This window comes from Miscanthus floridulus, chromosome 1 (genome assembly GCF_019320115.1).
Source record: "Miscanthus floridulus cultivar M001 chromosome 1, ASM1932011v1, whole genome shotgun sequence".
NCBI classification, from domain to species: domain Eukaryota; kingdom Viridiplantae; phylum Streptophyta; class Magnoliopsida; order Poales; family Poaceae; genus Miscanthus; species Miscanthus floridulus.
In genome coordinates this window covers 143,042,127-143,062,208 of record NC_089580.1, presented here as the reverse complement: position 1 = coordinate 143,062,208, position 20,082 = coordinate 143,042,127, and the positions used below count along the sequence as shown (strand labels likewise).

General features: G+C 42.1%; 1 protein-coding gene, 1 non-coding gene and 1 pseudogene across 2 annotated transcripts; all 3 read right to left on the bottom strand.

Annotated features, from left to right (window-relative positions):
- Positions 1-3,924: 3,924 nt before the first annotated feature.
- Positions 3,925-4,005, bottom strand: TRNAL-AAG (transfer RNA leucine (anticodon AAG)). The gene has a single exon. It is a non-coding gene; the product is annotated as a tRNA-Leu (tRNA).
- Positions 4,006-4,946: 941 nt separating this feature from the next.
- LOC136496338 (uncharacterized) lies at positions 4,947-7,691 on the bottom strand. The gene is made up of 4 exons (XM_066491994.1): positions 7,211-7,691; positions 6,112-6,181; positions 5,900-5,989; positions 4,947-5,410 (listed from the first exon to the last, which is right to left on the bottom strand). Exons 1-3 carry the CDS (start codon positions 7,592-7,594, stop codon positions 5,931-5,933), a joined length of 513 nt encoding a protein of 170 aa, XP_066348091.1. The 5' UTR covers positions 7,595-7,691; the 3' UTR covers positions 4,947-5,410; positions 5,900-5,930.
- Positions 7,692-12,125: 4,434 nt separating this feature from the next.
- On the bottom strand, positions 12,126-15,053 carry LOC136496329 (eukaryotic translation initiation factor 5-like; annotated as a pseudogene).
- Positions 15,054-20,082: the final 5,029 nt, after the last annotated feature.

The following is a 20,082-nucleotide window of genomic DNA, read 5'->3' as shown; positions in this document are numbered from 1 at the left end:
CCCGTGTAGAAATATGAATAAAACTTCTGCTCTAGCTCTGCCCACGTACCAATGGAATGAGCTGGTAAAGACGTGAACCACATGAAAGCTGGTCCTGTAAGAGACAAAGGAAAATATCGAATCCTCCAAGCTTCATCTGAAGCAGCTTCTCCAAGCTGCATTAAGTACCAACTGACGTGCTCTACGGTACTAGTATCATCTTGACCAGAAAACTTGGTCAAATCTATTGGAGGCTTCATCCTTGGAGGTAACGTCACTCTGTTGTACCACTCTGGATAAGGAGACTTGTATGAATAGGATTGATTTTTTGGCTTCAAGCCGAACTGATTCTGCATCATATCAGCCATCCTGTGCATCAAAACATCAATGCCTGAATCCTGATTTCCTTGTACTTGCACTCCAGAAGGCAATCCTGAAACACTCCTATACCCTGGATTTGGCACAGCATTGATAGCATTGTAATCAATAAATTCTTGATACCCATCTCCATATATATTCTTCTGCAATCTGTTTGATGCTGGAGAAACTCTATAAGCTGAAGGTGGCACTTCTCCTGTGGTACCAAATGTCACCTGGCCATAGGTGGGATGTGATTGCTTTTCAGTGTGAGTCAATCCACCTATATTTGAAGTCAATGCTCCTTCTTTTCCAACAGGCTTCTCTTGATGCTTTGGAACATTAAAAAGTGTCGGTCCACTGAGTGGGCCAACATTTTCTTCAAAGTATTTATCAACCATTGGACCAAAAGTACTAATCATGATTGCCCGAAAGGTATTCAGAAAAGCTGTGTGATGGTTTGTCATGGTTTCTCCCATAGCTTTATAAACCAGGGCTGCCATCTTCTGAGCATCGTCCTCTTCAGTGTAATCAGTTTGATGTGGAAGAAGAACCCTTGGCATTGACTGCTTTTGAAACACTTTGTTGCTCTTGTTTTTTGGAAAAAGACATCAAACACTTCCGTTGGTATTGCTCACATGCTTGTAGCACTAAATCCCTGTAATTATCTGGTAATTCTGCCATACTCACATCCAGAACATGATCATTGTTGATCTCAGACGCCATCTTGAACTAACAGATTGTCCCACCGGGTGTGCCAAAAAGTGTGTTGACACAAAATGTGACACACTATGCCTCACACACAGCAAGCCGGAAAGCGTGGCTTCAATCGGGTCCCCGGGTGCTTCGTGATCCGGAAACGTGCCAGTCAGTTTGACCTAAAAAAAACTAACAAGGGATAAAACAGTTAAATGCCAAACCGAAACATGTCGGGTGAGACCAGACAGTTCCATATATACGGCCCTGAAGCCACTTACAACGACATACAGCTATAGGAAGCTGTCTGCCAACAAGTTTATAAACCATTCAGCTAATCGTAAGATGAACACACGTAAAGATCCGATTGCCGAATGCATGTGCATGGGAAGACATGTTTGAATAAGTGAAATTAATTATGAGTTAATGCATAACCAAGCTTAGCAGTCCAGCCGAGTTGGGGTCCATGAAGAAGGAACATGCAAATAAACACGATTAAACTAATCTAAAACCTGCATCTGCCGCACGACACCTAGTTTCGTTAAAGCTTAAACGTAATTAACATGCATGAACCCACGACATGTGATAATCTAGATTAAAATAATTCAGCCATTATGAGCATGTTATCTATTTGCAAATGTAATATGAAAAGCAATGATCCTTGAAGCGCGAATAAAACCATAAAAGAGGGCCGAACAATATCAATCTAGATTGGGCAGAAGTGTGTTACAAATATATAAAATATTTAAAACATGCAACACAGGATAACTTAATGAATCTATTTAGATTTTGCCGTATCTAATAGAGCCGATAACTGCCTTGCTTTCACTAAGCATATTGAGCAAACGCCTGCCGCACGGTATCTACTCATAAACAAAGCATAAGCAAAGACTTCTTGATTGTCAAGCAAAGATCCGCCGCACGACCATTGAAAACAAACAAGACTACTTGCATCACGTCTAAATCCACTGCATGATACTAAACATGATAACAAGGTTGTCGGAACTTACGGAGGTCGACGGATCGATGACTCCTCTCGAAGAACTCGACGACACGACAAAAGGACTCGAAAGTTGGCACGGGGCCGGTTGTATTGATTTGGTTGTGAACCCCTATTACAATGGTCGAGGGTCAATATTTATACCCTAGACAAAACACGAGTCCTAAAAGACTACGATTTATAAAGGAACTCTTAAACAAACTTGGAAACTACGATTCCTTGCCCTAAACTCTCAGAGTCCTTTATTATTACAACTTTCATCTTTTCGATCGACTTTGCCTGCCATCTTCTGCTTTCCAGAATGGAGTCACCACCTTCTGAAGTAACCGACTGCACAAGCATTTAGCCGACCGCTCGTTTTGTTTGCCGAATATCCTTCTTCCCGCATGCGGGTCCACCTGTCATCCTCCAAAGTCGACCAAAATCCAGTGTTAACAGTATGGAACAATCAACCATCCCGGAGAAAGATTCGGTGCAGATGCAGATGGAACCTGTCTCTTCAAAATTCACCTCTCCTCGCCGTCTTCTCCGTCTCCAAGTTACAGGACTTGAGTGGAGGGCGAGATTAGGCAGCCGCTGGCGAAAAGGCTGGCTCGGGTGGCAAGATCATCGAGCTCGACGCAGGGACGGCAGCAGGGCGGTTTTGGGTAAGAGCCCCATGGATTTTGGTCCAACAGGTGTGGGTGCGAGAGTTGAGAGCGAAGAAAATATGGAACGAAGTAGTTTCAAATAGACCCCGAATCAAAAAATAAATTAAAATAAATTCATCCATGTCATTCCTTAGTTTAACACAGGCTAACTAGGCCAAACTAGACCTTAAGATGTAGTTGGCTCTACGAAAGTTAACTAGACCGAAGAGGTACTCCCTCCGTTCCGAAGTATAAACCGTTTTAGCTTTTCTAGATTTTAAATATCTATATCTAGAAAAATTAAAATATCTTACAATTTAAAATAGAGAGAGTAGTTGGTTCGGTGAAAGCAAAGAAGAAAAAGAAGAAGAAGAGAGTTCTATGACCGATAAGTTCAAGCGAACATTGTTTAGATTGCCTTCGTGAGTGAGGCTAGTCTCAGTGGATAGTTTCAGGGCGTTGTTTTCAAGACAATGAAACTTGGTTGAAACACCTACTCTTAATGCAAAATTTTATTCTATAGTTTCATATGCATTTAATTTCATGACTCATAGATAGTTGGTAAGCATGCCAAGAGAGTTTTATCTAGATGAAGCTCATTTCTTCTCTCCTCTTAAATATACTGCCATGTCATAAAAAAAATGTCCACGTGGCAAACTGGCACATGAACAACTGATGTAACTAGTCGAATTAATTGTGGGCATACTAATTGCTCGTTTGGATAATAAGATTGGTGGGACTGGATGTCAAGTGATATGTATAGTCTATCTATACCTAACCGTAAAAAAATGAAGATTTATGTTAAAAACCGAAGATTTTTTTTCTTTCGTATGTCGCTTCTCTGCTTCTCGATTTGAGTTTAAAGTTACAACATCTTCGTTGACATATGTTTGCATGGCGGCATGCGTGCGGGCACATGGCTCACCCTTCACTTTTTTGAACTCATAACCGGTACACATAATAGCCATCTATTAAAGTTCTTTCTCATACGAGATTAATCCTTTGTTGTACTAGCATTTATTCTAGGACTTGAAATTATTTATTTAAGGACATCAAGTCTAATTAAATCTAACAAAAATAGTTACCATATTACCATTAGAACAAACAATTTGTATGCCCTGTTGCTCGGGCTTATTTGCTGTTGGTAACAAAAAAGAGAAATTGATGCATATATGGTTGAAAGAAGAAACTGTTGAGATATGGTAAAAAAAACGAGGAAATGTACATAGATGGTAACAAAAAGAGCAAATGTAAATAAAACAATGTTGAGAGTGGGATTTGAACCCACGCCCTTTCGGACCAGAACCTTAATCTGGCGCCTTAGACCAACTCGGCCATCTCAACTGATTTGATCTAGGACACTATTTTATTTTATTTATAAGAACCTTAACCAGTCAAATCATGTCACTTGTGGAGTTTTTGAGTGCTATCAATTATTTCGTGAGCACTTTGGGGACCTAAGTTTATAAAAAAAATATCCATACTTTAAATTGCAAGTTGTTTTTAGTTTTATTCTAAATCAATTTATCTAATTTGACCAAGTTTATAAAAAAAATGTATTAACATCTATAATACAAAATAAATGCAAATTCAAAATATACGTATATATTGAATCTTATTTGATGCTGTAGATATTTGTCTGTGTTTTTATAAACGTGGTCAAAATAAGTGAAGTTTGACTTAAAAAAATAGTATGCCTCAATTCAAAATTCCCATATGCTCCAATGCAAATTCAGAGGGCATTTTTTTATTCCATAAAAAATAATGGTTTTGGGTTCGTATTCATGAAACCCTACATTTTTTAACATTTGGTTCTTATTCACGAAACCCTACATTTTTAGGCCCAGCTGGATTTAACCGCTTGGGCATCGAGCCAAGAAGAACTTATTCTATGCTTTTTTTATATAATCTATGATTAACATCTTTTTATAATACTCCCTGCCCCAGGAAAGTCGAATCCTCATTCTCCCTGCCTCCTTGAAAGAGCGATATTCTCAGGGCCTATTTGAGAGAGCTCTTGAGAGAGCTCCATTTGATTCTGATTCTCTATGGAATCTGATTCTCTGATAAAAGTGATTCTATGGCTGAATGTGGCTGAAAGTGATTTTCTTTGATTGTTTAGCATAAACTCTCAAAACTAAAAGTGATTCTCTTTGATTGTTTAGCATAAACTCTTAAAATTATGATGAAGAATCACTTCACAGAAGCAGGAGAAGCTATTTTTTTTTAGCTCCCAACCTCTTACTTCATTTCAGAGAATCACATTACAGAATCAGTAGAGAATCACTTTTCTCTGAAAAACTGTTTGGCAAAGCTCCTACATATAATCAGCTTCGAAAGCTCTGCCAAACCAGGCCTCAGCCACTAAACGATTGGGGCAAAGACCAATGACGAAATGCAGATGTAACAGTGGCTAGCTATGCCATAGAATATCCTGCTATTCTTTGTATCTTCAGTGAAAACCCGTTCTGATAACCACTTCCCTGACGACAAGCAAAATCAACACACACAAAAAAAGGCCAGAAAAACGAGGAAACCTCTGAGACATAGAGGTAACAATAATACAGCATGTGTAAGTGTAACTCACATAGTGAAAGATGAAACTGAAAATACAACAATAGCTAGCGATACTGCTAAATAAACGGGGACACAGATGGATTCGTTGACAGAACTGCATCTGAATCTTCAAGTGGTAGATTGTGTTGTTTCGCCAGTTTGTAGTCACGGCAGCAGTGCAGGTGCGCAGCTCCTGCAAAGTAAAAGGATCTTCTCAACCAGATATCAAATGGTCCAAAGAAACGACCAACAGAAAGTGCGAATTTACACAGCGTGATAAAGCATAGGCCTTTTGACAAAGAACAAATTCGATATATGACCTTTGCCTTTCTGTGCTAGAAGAGAAGTTAAACAGAACAGTAGAGTTCTGGTCTTTCTAATGTTGTTACTTCTGCTTACATAGGATTACTCCGATCATAACTATGGATTTTTTTGTAGAACCTCTTAACCTTGATCATTGTGACAAGGAAAATTAAATGTCAGCACAAATATGACTAACAAGTATGCATGGGGCATGGAAAAGGTCTAACAAGCTACCATATCTTCTTGATGATACTGTCTAATGAAAATGTTTTTCAGCTAAATGTATAGCATAAAAATGAACTAACAAATATGCTTCAATTAATTAACTCATGATGCTTAGCTACCAGGAAAATGGCACATGGAGGTAAATGAAATTTACCCGCCCATTAATGTCAAAATCTCAAATTTTCTTATTTGCATGTTTCCTTAGCATCATCTGAGCCTGAGTCTGAGTCACTAGCATTGTACCCTGCAAAACAAGAACCTGTCAGGTCTAGCAAATAGTAGAAGACCACATGCATCTATACAGTTGTTGGCATGACGAAGACACCAAGGAACCCTGTAAACATTGAAATGAAGGTGGGATATGACCTGGACGTTTATTGCTAACTTTCCAGACTGTAGACCGATATCTTGATGCTTTCTCCATCCAAACTCTTGCCTATATAATGAAGTTGTTGGTCAGTCAGACTTTTGTTGCAATACAACAGGAATGATCACAGGATCCAACATAGGTGAGCTCAGTGCCCCTCTGGGCCTGCTTTTGCAGCTCTCCTGCCAACCAAAGATAGGTGAGCTCTCATGCTTTTTCATTTTTTTAACACCCCATACTTCCACCCATTGGATTCCAAACCTATTCCGTGCTGTTGCAAAATCTATTCCCAGCTTCAGAGCACAATAGAGATTTGGTGCATTCATATCCAGTCTTATAAGATTTCTTTACATGTGCACCTATTTGCAGCCTATTATTCAATTTTTGTCACAAGGTCCTGGGCTCCTGGCAACCAAAGATGTTGCAGTCGCAATTTTTAGCTCTAGAATGTAGATGTCAAGCACCGAATATGTGATAACAAGAAAGTGGTACCCTTCAAAAAAAAATTACAAGCAGGTGCTGCTTTCAGCATCTTAACAGCATGACTAGTACAGCTGAACAATGCAATCTATAGTTTTATTGTCAACAAATGTAGCGAAATATGTTGGTATGAATCTTCCACTTCTATTCCTCATGTCAGCCAATGCCCCAATTAGATAGGAAATGCTAAGATCGTCTTACAGATCACTGTTTCTGATATTCGTTTCTGTTCCTTTTTGGCTGATGACAGTGTCACACGTCAATTATATGCAATAAAAGGCCATAGTTTCTTGCAAAACTACCAGTAAGGACTAAGGACACCACTTAACAACCACACAATCAGACAATGACATTTCCCCACTAGCAAGCGTTGCTACTGCAACAATAGGCAGAGCAAGTTGAGTAGCTGACAGCCTGACAACCTACCTAAGTTTGTGACAAGTCACTGAGGAAGTTTTGGAGCCGCCAGTAACTAAGAATTCTAACTAACCGAACCAAAACTGATCCAAAGTGAAACCATTCAATATTCACGAATTGGCATACTCCGAAGGCCAAATAAACCAGAACCAAAGCATTGACTAAGACAGCCGCTTCAACTTCGGAATCTTAATGGCATACCTTGTGCTCGTTCTTGTTGACACCGTATCCGCTGCGGTACATCTGGCCGACGAGCACCTGCATGGTGATGTCGCCGGCGCGCGCCTCCTTGAGTGCGTCCTGGAACCACCGCCTCGTGCAGTCCGACACCACCTCCGCGAGAGGCACCCGCTCGTCGGCCTCTAGCCCGCACGCTGCCGCCAAATTCCGCACCTCGGCCCGGCCGGAGCTGGCGGCGGCGGCGGCGGCAGCAGCAGCGGACTTCCTGGGCGTATCCAGCGGGGCTGCCGGCGTCTTGGTTGCCCTCCCGGCGGATGCGGCGGCGGCGGTATCGGATGGGACGCGAAGGCTGCGGGCGTACGAGCGAACCGCGGCGGCGGCGGCGGCAGGTAGGCGCTTGCCCATGCAAAGGTGGGGTTTCTTGGTAGGGGAACGGAGGGGGATTTGACAGGAATGCGGGGGCTTTTGTGCGAAAAGGAGGTGTCCACCTTTGCCAAAGGTGGAAAAGTTGGTGTCGTGGAAGGCAAGAGCTGGAACATGAGTACTGGTGAATTTATACGTTTTATTATTATTTTTTTTGCTTGGATTTCTTGGTTGGAAATGGCGACCGTACGAAGCAATCTGTGTGATCACGACACGTGGGATTTCTGTAATAAAAAGGCAACCAAAAACTAATATAGTTGAAACAGCATATAATTCTGTGATAGTATATTATTTACCGGCAAAAAAATCTCTATTAGGCCCCCACATAAATAGAATTTGGTTCAAGTAAACAGTGCATCTTCATGTACAACTAGAGTTGAGCACCAAAAGGTCCGTTTGAATGGATTAGGACTAACAATTAGTCCTATTAGCTCTTATAAATGAACTAATGAACTAACGATTAGTCCATAACTAGTGAACTAACCATTAGTCTGCATATTTGGATACTTAAGGACTAAAAATTAGTTAACTAGTTGTTAGTTCTATGAATCTAAACATGACCAAAGTAGACCCTCAAACAAAAGTAGAGAGCTTATTTGAAAATCCTAGAGTTATTCAAACCAAATAAAAGTCACTTGGGTAAGATCATATCAAATCAAATTTATACTTACAATGCTCTTCTCATAACTGTACCATTCCAGCCTGGCCCTATTTAGATGCAAAGTATATTTAGAGTTTTAGAAAAATATCATGGTTTTATATTGCTATGAAGTGTCTAGATGCAACAAATTTATGGTTCTAAAAATACTACTATTGCTAAAATTATAGTTTTTTTAGTTTTATAAACTTTGCAGTAGTCAGTAGACCTCTTTTTTTTCTAGACTATAGTTTTAGACTATAGTTTTGCTTGTACATGGGTTTTAAAACTATAGTTTCTTAATACTACAATATCTTAATACCACAACATCTAAACATGTGTAAGCACCAAAATTGTTCTACCTATAGCAGAAGGGAAACATTTCGTATGTGGAGCCTAGTTGGTTGGGTTTCTTGTGGTGAAACAAGCCCGTCTAGTTCAAGTATATGACTTGACACGTGTTTTTCTAGATTTTTTTAACGATTTAATAAAGTGATAGGCGATGTTAACCAGCCTGTTCATTTGGTTGTGTCTTATCGTAAACGATCGTAAATTTTCAGCCAGAACAGTGTTTTTCTCTCACATAAACTAGCCAGCAGTACTTCTTCATGAACCAGCAACGATATGAACCAGCCAACCGAACAGGCCGGTTATCATTGACAGTGAGATGCCTATGCTGATTTGGTAAATCTTAAGCTCTCAATCTTTCGAGGTACTGATAGGGATAGGAACATACATAATACGTTTAAATGCCTGTGTCTATATTATAATAAACAAGTTCTTTTACCGCTGAGAGCATAACAAAACAAAACAAAAAACTAACCAGACAGTCAAAACAAATAAAAAAAATACGAGGACTCAACTATCTATTCTTTTGCACCATTTTAATTACTCAACGCATGAAATTAGCCCCTTAAATCAAAGCTAATTTCAGCTCAAAATTGGTACTTGCAGTTGTAGAGTCAAGTGCACGTGATTTTCATGGTGGCTTCTTATGCAGTAATAACCAGTCTTCCGTTATTAAAAAGAAAAAGAAAAAAAAAGTCTTGCAATTGCAAGGTACTCGCGATCCCTTTATTTCATTGAAAATGGGAAGATTCTTTTGAAAAGGCAATTTGGAAAGGAACATACAATTCCGATAACAGGAATAGAGCAGTCCACTAGGCTATTATGATCAAGAGGATACTGGATAAACAGCTTCAATTATCCAATGGCTTGACCATGCATCTTTTTTACTACTAAAGCAACGAATGCAAAGTAAAAACAGTTTCGACTCAACAATTTGCTAGACAGATTCAATGTATATATGCACTATAACTACATGAATCAGTTTTTTTTTCAAACGAAAATAAACAAACCTGTCACGAACCAGGACATAGTAAATTCATGCTTACATCTTTGTGTATAACTCCATCTAAGTTTGCACTATTGTATGTTTGTTCCAAAACTGTAACGTATTATCAATTCCTTCATTTAGTTGAGTAATTCAGTTGTAACCCCGAATTTGTATGCTCAAAAACTGGAGTGAACATCTCCAGAAAGAGAGTTGCTAATGTTATTTTGTAGACCACAGAGATGATGATAATAATTAATACTCCATACGTTCTAAATTATAAAATGTTTTAGCTTTTCTAAATATATTGCTTTTTACTATAGGTGTATATATAGACATAATGTATATCTAAGTGCATAGCAAAAATTATATATAGAAAAGTCAAAGCGCCTTATAATTTGAAATTGATGGAGTATATTGCAGCATTTGCATCAAGGGCATATACGACATGCTAAGGAAATACGTTTCATTACAAAATCTGGATGTGTATACGTAAAGGAAGTTTCAAAACAAAGAACAGAGTTGACAGGTCCAGCCTGTAGAGCCCATAGTGGACCAAAATGATCTAGGGAGGCCATCATATAGGAGTAATAATGAGTTGTCCAATGAGCACAGATGCTATACGTGGACAAAATTGCTGAATTTGAATTGCTACTCTTTCACAGTGCAATGCAAAAGTACAGGAAACTAAAATACCTTTTCTTTTTCCTCTCAAGTTCTATTTACCCCTAGGTAATACGTGGACAAAATTGCTGAACTTAAATGCTGCAAAGGGAGTCGAGATAATAAAACCGAGAAGAAAGCGTTTCCTCTCCATTCTGTTACCAAACTACAACCTTCAAAATATCTCCTCAGAAAAGACAGAAAATTTCCCTACCAACGAATAGAGCTGCCCAACCTTTTCCTTTTTCTTTCAAGAATAGACCTGCCCAGCTTTTTTTTTTCAAGAAACCTGCCCAATTTCTCCAATCCAGCACGGTGTAAAACAACAATACGTGCAGGCAGGTGAGGGGTGTAAAACAACAATACATGGAGGCACTGGCGGAGCTGCCCTAGCGGCGGGGTGGGGCGGCCGCCCCAGCTACCGGCGGCGTAGCTTCAGACCCCCGGACCCCCTCTTCTTCCCTATCTTCGGCTGCCGACTGCCGAGGACGCGAGCTGCCGAGCAAGCTGCGGCGCTGCGCCATGGCGACGAGCCAACGAACGAGGCAACGATAGGATGAAGAAGACTCCTGCTGAGCTGCTAAGACACTGGGCCTTTGTTTGGTCAGTTTGATTAGCCCAGTAAGGGCCCAATTTGGCTCTCCAATTCCCCAATCGAGGGCCGCACGCCTCTCCCTGTCCACAGTCCGCATCGAGCATCCGCACTGCAATTCCCCAATCCCCATCGAGCGCTCCAGGTCACCGCCGCTCGCCTGCCTGCCGGCAGCCACCACACGTCGCCACTGGGCGGCTGCGCTAGCCACCGCCTGCCGCGCTATCCCACAGGCCGCCGCCAGGTGCTAGCGGCCGCCGGCCATCCACCGCCCCGCGCGGCGACGCCCATCCGCCCGCCAGCCGCCGCCAGGTGCCCAGCCCAACCCAGCCGCCCAGACGCCTGAGGTGCGCTTGCCGAGGAGCAGGAGCCGGCGATGGAGGGAGGAGTGAGGAGGTCCACGAGGAGGGTGAGGGTCTACCCGTCATTGGGGCCGGAGCCGCCACTTGCCCGCTGCCCCTGCTCGTCGGCGTCGCCGGCTCGCCGCCCCCTGCAGCCCCGCGCAGTAAGTGTATAAAGTTCGCCCCAGCTAAAAAAAATCCTAGCTCCGTCATTGCATGGAGGCAGGTGAGGGGGATTTAAAATCGGTCGTCCCTATCTGATGACCCGATAAATAGGCTAGTTGAGGCTTCTATGGGCAGTTGGCTCAATCAAATCAAAATATCGCCACGAAAAAAAATCACAAGCATGACAACGACTGCATCACAAGCATCCTCCGTTGTGCAGATGACTATGGATCTGTTCGCTTGTCTGAATTCTGAAGGAATCTGAATAGTTTAGAGGAATGCTGGAGGAATTTGTGAGAGAAAAATATTGTTCCGGATGAAAAAAATAAGTGGATCGAGCCAGGTTTAAGGGCACCCTATGTAGCCTTACATGCTCAGGGACGACAATGCATTGCAATAAGAAAATGCAAAATCTCAAAAGGTTATAAAAGCACAACCCAAGCAAATACTAATATAATTGCAATCCATAGGACCATAATAAACCGTGACATCCAACAGACACCAAACTGACGACACCACACGCAGCCAACCACATAGGGTATGCTGCACCACACGACAATTAACAGTTTTACACATCGTCACTAGAACACTGACACACGATCACACCAGACAAGCGAAAGGGAAAAAAAGACGTATCCAGTGCAAAGAGCTCCTGCTTTGTGCGGGGTCTGAGGAAAGGTGTCAGCGGCAAGCCTTACCCTCGCTGGTGCAATACGAGGAGACCACGACTCGATCCCGAGACCTCCCGATCACATGCGGTAAGACTCTACCGTTTGCACCAGGCCCGCCTTTGCAAAAGGAACTTAATTGAAATATAATATTAAGTGCAGCATGAGCAGCAGTAAAGCGGCGTTGTATCTTCACTCGTCGTCCTCTTCCTCAGACTCGGCGCTCTGGAGCCACTCAACGAAGGGCTTGGCGTTCTTGACGGCCTGGGAGTCCTTTCGAGCTGCAACAGCAGCATTGTACCAGTCCATGATGGTTTCTTCCTCCAGGATATCTCCATCGTACAGGGCTTTCAGGACAACTGGGACCTCCTTCAGTGCCTCAGGGTTGCACTTGCCACCAAAAGCCTCAATGGCCTGAACCAGCAGGGTCTGGGCACCCTCATCTGGCACAGCAGCTGCAAGGTACTTCTTGTTCTTCACAACCTCCTTCGCGAATCCCTTGCCCACACCATCAAAGAGAGCCTCGAGGAGAGCATTCATCACATCCTGGGGAGGAAGGGTTGAGGAGGCCAGCACAGCCTTGAGCTGGGTAGGGGTAGGACCACTTCCCAGGCTAGCATTGATGTCTCCAACCAGTTTTTCATAGGGACTAGGCTTAGTGACAGCAGGTTTCTCAACAGGTATTTCTTTTGCTGAACCTTTAGCAGTGCCATCTTTGTGGGTTGCCTGTTTCTTCTTCTTCTCAGTCTCCTCAGTGGACAGCATCACCATTTCAGCAGTTGCTGCACTCAGCTGCTCCTGCATGCGCTGCTTCGCAGCCTCGATAGAAGTGTCAGTCTGCCACTGGACATCATCATCATCCTCTTCCTCATCTGCAGCTACATGGTCACCATCACGGCTGCGAGTTGGAGAGGTTGAGTGGTCCTCATCAGAGCCAGCTGCAGACCTGCAGTAGCCTTCTTCTTCGAACCCTTGGCAGTGGACTCCTTGGAAGATGCACCATCCTTCTTCTTCGCATCCTTCTTCAGTTTCTTCTGCTCCTCATCAGCAGCCTCACCTTCCTTCAGGCGTTCCTTCTCAGCTCTCCTCATGGCCTTCTTGTCTTTTCCTCCCTTCTTCTGTTCTGGTGGGTTTTTCAGGATGAAGGTTGTGAGCTTGTCCCTCATGTCAACATCTGAGACAAACCCACAGGCTGCACATTTCAGTGATATCATCTGTGTCTTTGAGATGAGAATCTTAGTCTCAGGATTCCCACATCCATAACACTGGACATACTTCTTGATGAATACCTCAAGGAGACCAGCCAGCTTTGCAGTATCATGAGCCCCATTAACCAAGGAAATCCCCGTCTTCTCATCAAATTTGGACTGTGCACCAAGCTCACAGCCAAAGTACTTGGTAGTGTAGGAAGCTGGCCTGGCAAGTGCTTTTGCTATGTCAACCATGTTCACAATATTTGTCTTGATACCATTACCACGACCTTCTATCTTGGTGATCATTCTGGGCATCTTGTACCTGTAGAAGGCATCATCCCTGTTTGAAGCACCAATGTTTTGCAGCGCCATCTTGGATAAAGATCTATGAAATCGGTGCTATCAGATGTGACAAAGTCCAGAATCAAGAGTAGCTGCTGATCCTTCGAGAAAACCAAGCCGACTCTGAGCACCAGCAAACGACACCTCAGAACAAGGAAACCAGATGGGCTCTTGATGCATGCAGTGGAACGGAACCTTGTGCCTTTTCCTCGTGGCGCGAGAGTACTCTCCCAGCAATCCCAAATAGAGCAAAGATTGTTCAGACATAAAAGAAGCAGCAACTCCTAAGCCCTCCACTTTGTCAGACTGCAGCAGAACAGTTGCTGCTACCTGGTACAGCATAAACAGAGGATTGAATGTCAGAAAGAGATCATACAGCACCAATGTGTATGGGAACATCCAAGCTGAAAGTTCCATTGTAGGAAGGGCAGCATATTACATTGTATGACAGAATAGCTAGTATTATGAACTGAGAGCAATTCAACCACGTATACTCTGATGGGCAACTAAACAAGATTATTACACTATCACCCAGAACAAAACTTTCATGCACCTACCCAAGTAACTTACAAACAAAGAGAATATGATTTGGTTCAAAAGTATACATGGAGATCCCATCATTCATCATATTATTGTGTCAATTAAGAAAATTGTATCTCCTGGATGAATGCAGTTTTAGTTTGATAGCTCACTAGCAAAGGAAACAATGAACTAAAAACAGCTGGGAAATAGTTCCTAACCAAGAATCCAAGTCATTGCATCCCATGTGCAGAAGGAGATGGTGAGTACAGAAAACCACACCAGCATATGAAAGAGCTAGTACATAGGTGATTATCATCCTCAACACTACAATTGTCTGGCAAAAGATACATCATCATTGCCAAATATAAAATAAGACAAGCTAAACCCAAACAATAATAAACAACCAAATACCTATCGAAACAAAGCTAGAATGCACATATGCCTACCAACATAAACCACAACATAATCAGCTGCATGCAAATCCAAGTGCATAAATATTTTAGGATCCCAATTATTGTCACATATCCGAACAGAGCTAGAACACGTATACACAACAAATCTTACACCCACAGTTGAAAAATTCATTAATCTGGTTTAAACTGAAATCGAACACAACATAGCATATTACATGAACTTAACTTTCAGGATCCCAATTAATACCTATCCAAACAGACCCCCAACGCGAATATACAACAAATCTGCTGTACACGCACAGTAGAAAAAATCATTAATCCAGCCTAAACCAAAATCTGACCACAACCTAATCCGGGTGGTGTGTTACCAAGCAAACCCTAATTAAATCCTAGTTAGATTCCTCACGGAAACTCAAACCCTAGGTGGTGTTCCGTGTTACCAAACGAACGAACGACCTGTTGTAGATGGAAGCGGTGGAGGTCGTCGGCGAGATGCGCAGCTGATTGGACGAGCTGACGGGGAGCGGGAAGTGGAAGCGGAACAGGGAGGACGGCGGGGTGGGAGAGGGGCTGGCGGCGGCGGCGGTGCGCGGAGCGGGAGCCGAGTTGGTCGAGCGGTGGAGCGGGGGGTGGGGAGCGTTTTTTCCTTCTTCTTTTTTGAATTCCCTGTGTGCCATTAAAAAAGATCACAATGCCCTGTGTGCCCCTGAAAAAGTTCAGCGGTCTTCAACGCCACTGCTCCAACTTTTTTGTGCCCTCCATGCCACTACCGTCAGTTTGGGCTCTAACGCCGTCAAACTGCAGGTGTGAAAAGTCGAAAATACCCTTAAGTCTAAATATGCCATTAATTTTTTTAGCATCTTAACGACTTCAAATGAAAAAAATTTCAAAACTAGAAAGTTGTAGATCTCGTCGAGATCTATAATTTTCATATAAAAATTATCTTCATTTAATTTCACAAAAAAATATGATTTGATATGATTAATATATCTTAGAAAAATCATATCTTTTTTATGGAATTAAATGAAGATAATTTTTATATGAAAATTATAGATCTCGACGAGATCTACAACTTTCTAGTTTTGAGTTTTTTTCATTTAAAGTCGTTAAGATGCTAAAAAAATTAATGACATATTTAGATTTAAGGGTATTTTTGACTTTTCACACCTGCAGTTTGACGGCGTTAGAGCCCAAACTGACGGCAGTGGCATGGAGGGCACAAAAAAGTTGGAGCAGTGACGCTGAAGACCGCTGAACTTTTCTAGGGACACACAGGGCATTACGATCTTTTTTTAATGGCACACAGGGAATTTTCCCTTCTTTTTTTGCCAAGCCGTCGGTAGTAGAGGGACGGAAGGGCCGAGGGACGCCTTTTTTAATCACCTGGGCAACGAACGGTGGCAACCTGGGAGGGGGACGGGGGAAAAATCGCGTGATGCAGCAACCAGCAACAATCGACCTTCATAGATCTGGTATACACAAATAGGTATCCCTCGGTTTCAAAACAAGTGCGCCTCTAGGGTTTTGACGAGAAGATCAATGCTAATGAGAAATTATGGTCTGTTTGGTTCATTTCAAAATTTATCAAGCCGATTTAGCAAACTATGATTTTGACAAATATTTGGTTTGTTTCCAAAACTTACCGACCTCAAACAATTTGCTTGCCAAATCTACGGAAGTGCCCAACTTTTGATTGTCAAACTTTTGGTATGACAAATTTTGGTCGAAAATCAAGCAGGCCCTACGTATATATCTCTATAAAAATGTAATTATTGCACTTTGGGAGAAAGAGAAGGTATAAAAGATAACTAGAGTTAGGTTGTCTCATATTTAAATGTGCACTTATTTGGGATAATAAATTTTAAACTCTAGAAGTCTAGTATTTATTTTGGGACTAAGGAGTATATGGTACGTAGACGGTGGATTCACATTCCCTAGTGTTTACACCAAAATTTAGGAAAAGAACGCATGAACTCAAAGGCTTCCAAGATTGTGTCAATCAAGGAATCGATTACATAAGGATCGATATCAGCTGATTTAGACGCGACACTAGAATCGGCTCTCTTGAATGACGTCGGCAGATAAGGATGATGAGCTACGGTTGACGTCAGAAGACTACATATCGGACTCTACAAAGAGGGAAAGATTAGGGTCCAAGTTATCCTAAGATAGAAATATTTTCTTCTATACCAAAGATTGTAATGAGTCGTACTCGAGTACGATTCATGTTTAGGCTCCGAGTATAAATATTGGACCCTGGCTATTGTAAAAGACACACAATCAATCAAACACAAGTTACTTACTTTTTCGGCTCTGCCCACCCCTTAGGAGTAGAAATAGAGTAGATCTCGATGAGTTCTTCAGCGAGCAGGACTGCATTGGTTCGGCCGACCTTCGGCTTGCCTGTAAGTACCATCATGGCTTATACTTCTGTTCGTATGGCTGCATCGATCCGGTCGACCTCCACTATGACTCTGGTATAAGCTAGTTATCGACTCTTGTCTAGTTCAAGTACGGCTGCATCGATCTGGTCGACCTCCACTGCTCGAACTAGATTAAAGTTAAGTTATCGGCTCTATCTAAGGGTGGCGTCCTTCGAGTAGATTCATTAAGTTATCGATCTTGTTGATGCTTTTCATTATTATTAGTTTACAGCAATATCAATCCGCCCGGTCGAGATTGAATTAGATCGGCTTTATATCCTTTCAGTCCGTCGTTCGCTTTGTTACAACACGATATTTCTTACTCTGAACGACGGGTTATGCTTCATCGGCTGTTTTTACTTCGATCTTGATCATGCATAGTACATGGTTGAGGCACGAATAATCTTGAAGAGGCTTGCTGGCTAGTTGAATCTGATTTATAGTTCACCATTATGGCTATAATGATCCGGTCGATCCCCACTGATGGCACTGTAGATTAGGGGATACTAGTTAGTAGATCTGTTCCTGGTTAGGCATGACTTTATCTGTTTACTATGCTTGCATCGGCTAAATAGCCGATCACCTGTGCGTTAACGCCTACGGTGTGCGTCCATGATTCTGTTAAGCGTGAATAGATCTGTGTGCTTTGAATACTTGATTTGTCGTCTTTTTTACAACTGCATTGATCCGGTCGAACCCCACTGTTAGGGATAGTGGGTTGAGTCTAAGGAGTCCACGGGTTTGTTCGTGTGAAATAGTCGATTGTTCACATGCTGTAGTCCTTTTCACATGAATCGGCATCCGAGCCTTTACGTATAGCATGTCTTTTGGAAAGCCTGTCGAAGTACGGATGTGTTTGTGGATTCTTTGGTTTTAGTTTGTTGCTATCATCATAGTTGTCATCGATCCGGTCGAGCCTCACTGTTGGTGGTAACAGATTAGATTCAGAGCGTTTGTAGATCCGTTCGTATCAGATGGTAGATTCGTTCGTGTGCTATATCTTTTTCTGATTAGATTCATCGGCTTAATGGTTTATACTAGCAATATATGTCTAGCTAATGATCTTATTTACATATACGTGTACTATACCTATCAACATGAAATTAATCGTTACTCATAAGCTTTATAGTCCGTAACAGCCAATTTCTATGCGGATCGACTATTTAGTCGCCTTTCTCGTCTGGCTGCTCCCGAAGCGGCACACTTGGAACTGTCTGGGCACAGACCGGCATGTTTCACCTTAAATTAGTGATAAACTTTCTCTCCTTGTCAATTACAGGGTCAAATTGACTGGCACATCTCGGGAGGAGTACGCAGGATCGATCATCCCTGCGTTGAAGCTAGACGGATCTCCAGCTCCATCGAGCAGACCCTTCCGGCTTGCTCATGTGCTCGGCACGAGATAAATTTCCATGCCAACACACGTTCTGGCACGCCCAGTGGGACCCCACAATTGTCATGGTGACTCACAACAACAATGACATCCTTATGGTACCTTATGAAGACCTACCTGATGGAGATAAAGATATCATCAGCAAAGCTATAGAAGAATTTCAGAACAAGTGTTTGTTGTCCTACACCAAAACATGTGATAATATAATTGTTCAGAAATATCCACTACTAAGAGTTATGTTGCATGGGCAGACAGATACGGATGAGACTGACGATAGGCGTTTCTTCACGAAAGCTATAAACAAATCTGTTCATGATGACATATCGAATCATAATGAAATTTTCTTGGACACATTCCACAACACCATGAAGGAGGTGTCTCATGGGTTTCCAGTTAATCAGGTTGGGCCAGCTTATTACAACATTCCACATCTGTTGACTCAGGAAAACAATCAAGCCGGTACCAGCTATCAAGAAGCAGCACCAGCTGGTAATGATGATGTCTAGGCAGTTCAGAGTTCATCTGAGCAAGCTCAAGGTGCTACTATAAATCAGATACAGTATAATCCTGGATCGTCAGTGCAGCATATGCAATAGCCGGTGGGGCAAGGTCAAAACCAGATGATTAATTTTGGCACATCAGGCTACATACCATCGTCGGCTCAAAAAATAGCACCATCAATTCAAAGGATCCATAGAGATATAGATCCTAATGTTTATAACTAGAGACTTCAAGCAACAAACCAGCAGAGGACCCATCAGATAGAGATTCCATAAGGGTATCATTATGGCACAGATTACAATACCCTTCACATAATTCCGAATCCAGGGTACCAAGGTACCCGAAATTTTAATCCATAAATAGGTCAGCAGGTGCAGAGAAATCCAAATTCAAATGCTAATGAGTTGTTGTTGAGAGTGACCGTGATGATAAAGAATTAGTTCAGTCTGAAGCCAAAAGGGCTGACCTTCTCTTACAAACCCCATATCCAGAATGGTATGATTTGGTCGCTCTTTCTACAAATTATAAGCCCCTAGAGTTTGCTAAGTTCACTGGCCAAGACAGCACAAGCACAATAGAACATGTCGGTCGGTATCTTACATAATTGGGTGAGGTATCCATTGAAGAGGCCCATCGAGTTTGTTTCTTCTCCCTATCACTGTCAGGGCCAGCCTTCACTTGGTTTTCATCACTGCCAGTCAACTCCATTGCCAATTGGGCTGACCTAGAGAAGAAATTTCATACATATTTTTATACTGGGACTGAAGAAAAGAAGATTACTGATTTGACAACTATAAGACAGAGAACTAATGAATTAGGCACTGAGTTTCTTCAAAGGTTTCGAGAGACTAGAAATTTGTGCTTCTTGTTAAACTTGGCTGATGGTCAGCTAGCTACTTTGACCGTTCAAGGAACATTGCCAACGTGGAAAGAGAAGCTATTAGGATAAGAGTTTGATAACTTGGGTCAATTGGCTCAATGAGTGGTAGCGCTCAATAGCCAATTTCAGAGTATGCGCAGAGATACCCGATTCTAGAAAAGTACCACAATGGCCGAAGCTTATAATCCATATTCAGTCGATGACAGCTATGAAGATGATGAAGAAGAAGAGGTTGCCGCGGCTAAATGGAATTGGGGCAAAAAGACAGTAATTGTGTCAAATCCTTGGAGAAGAGGAGTCAAGGAGAGCTATGACTTTGACGTCACAAAATCAGACAAGCTCTTCAATTTCTTGCTCGAGAAGGGACAAATCAAGTTGCCCGATAATTATGTTATATTGCCCCC

What these genes read in the sequence shown, in the direction of transcription:
- LOC136496338 (XM_066491994.1), bottom strand. Translation starts at nt 7,594, where the DNA reads ATGGGCAAGCGCCTACCTGCCGCCGCCGCCGCCGCGGTTCGCTCGTAC. An exon ending in TCAACAAGAACGAGCACAAG is followed by an intron (nt 6,182 to 7,210) that starts GTATGCCATTAA and finishes TTCATTATATAG; the next exon opens with GCAAGAGTTTGGATGGAGAA. An exon ending in AGTTAGCAATAAACGTCCAG is followed by an intron (nt 5,990 to 6,111) that starts GTCATATCCCAC and finishes CTTGTTTTGCAG; the next exon opens with GGTACAATGCTAGTGACTCA.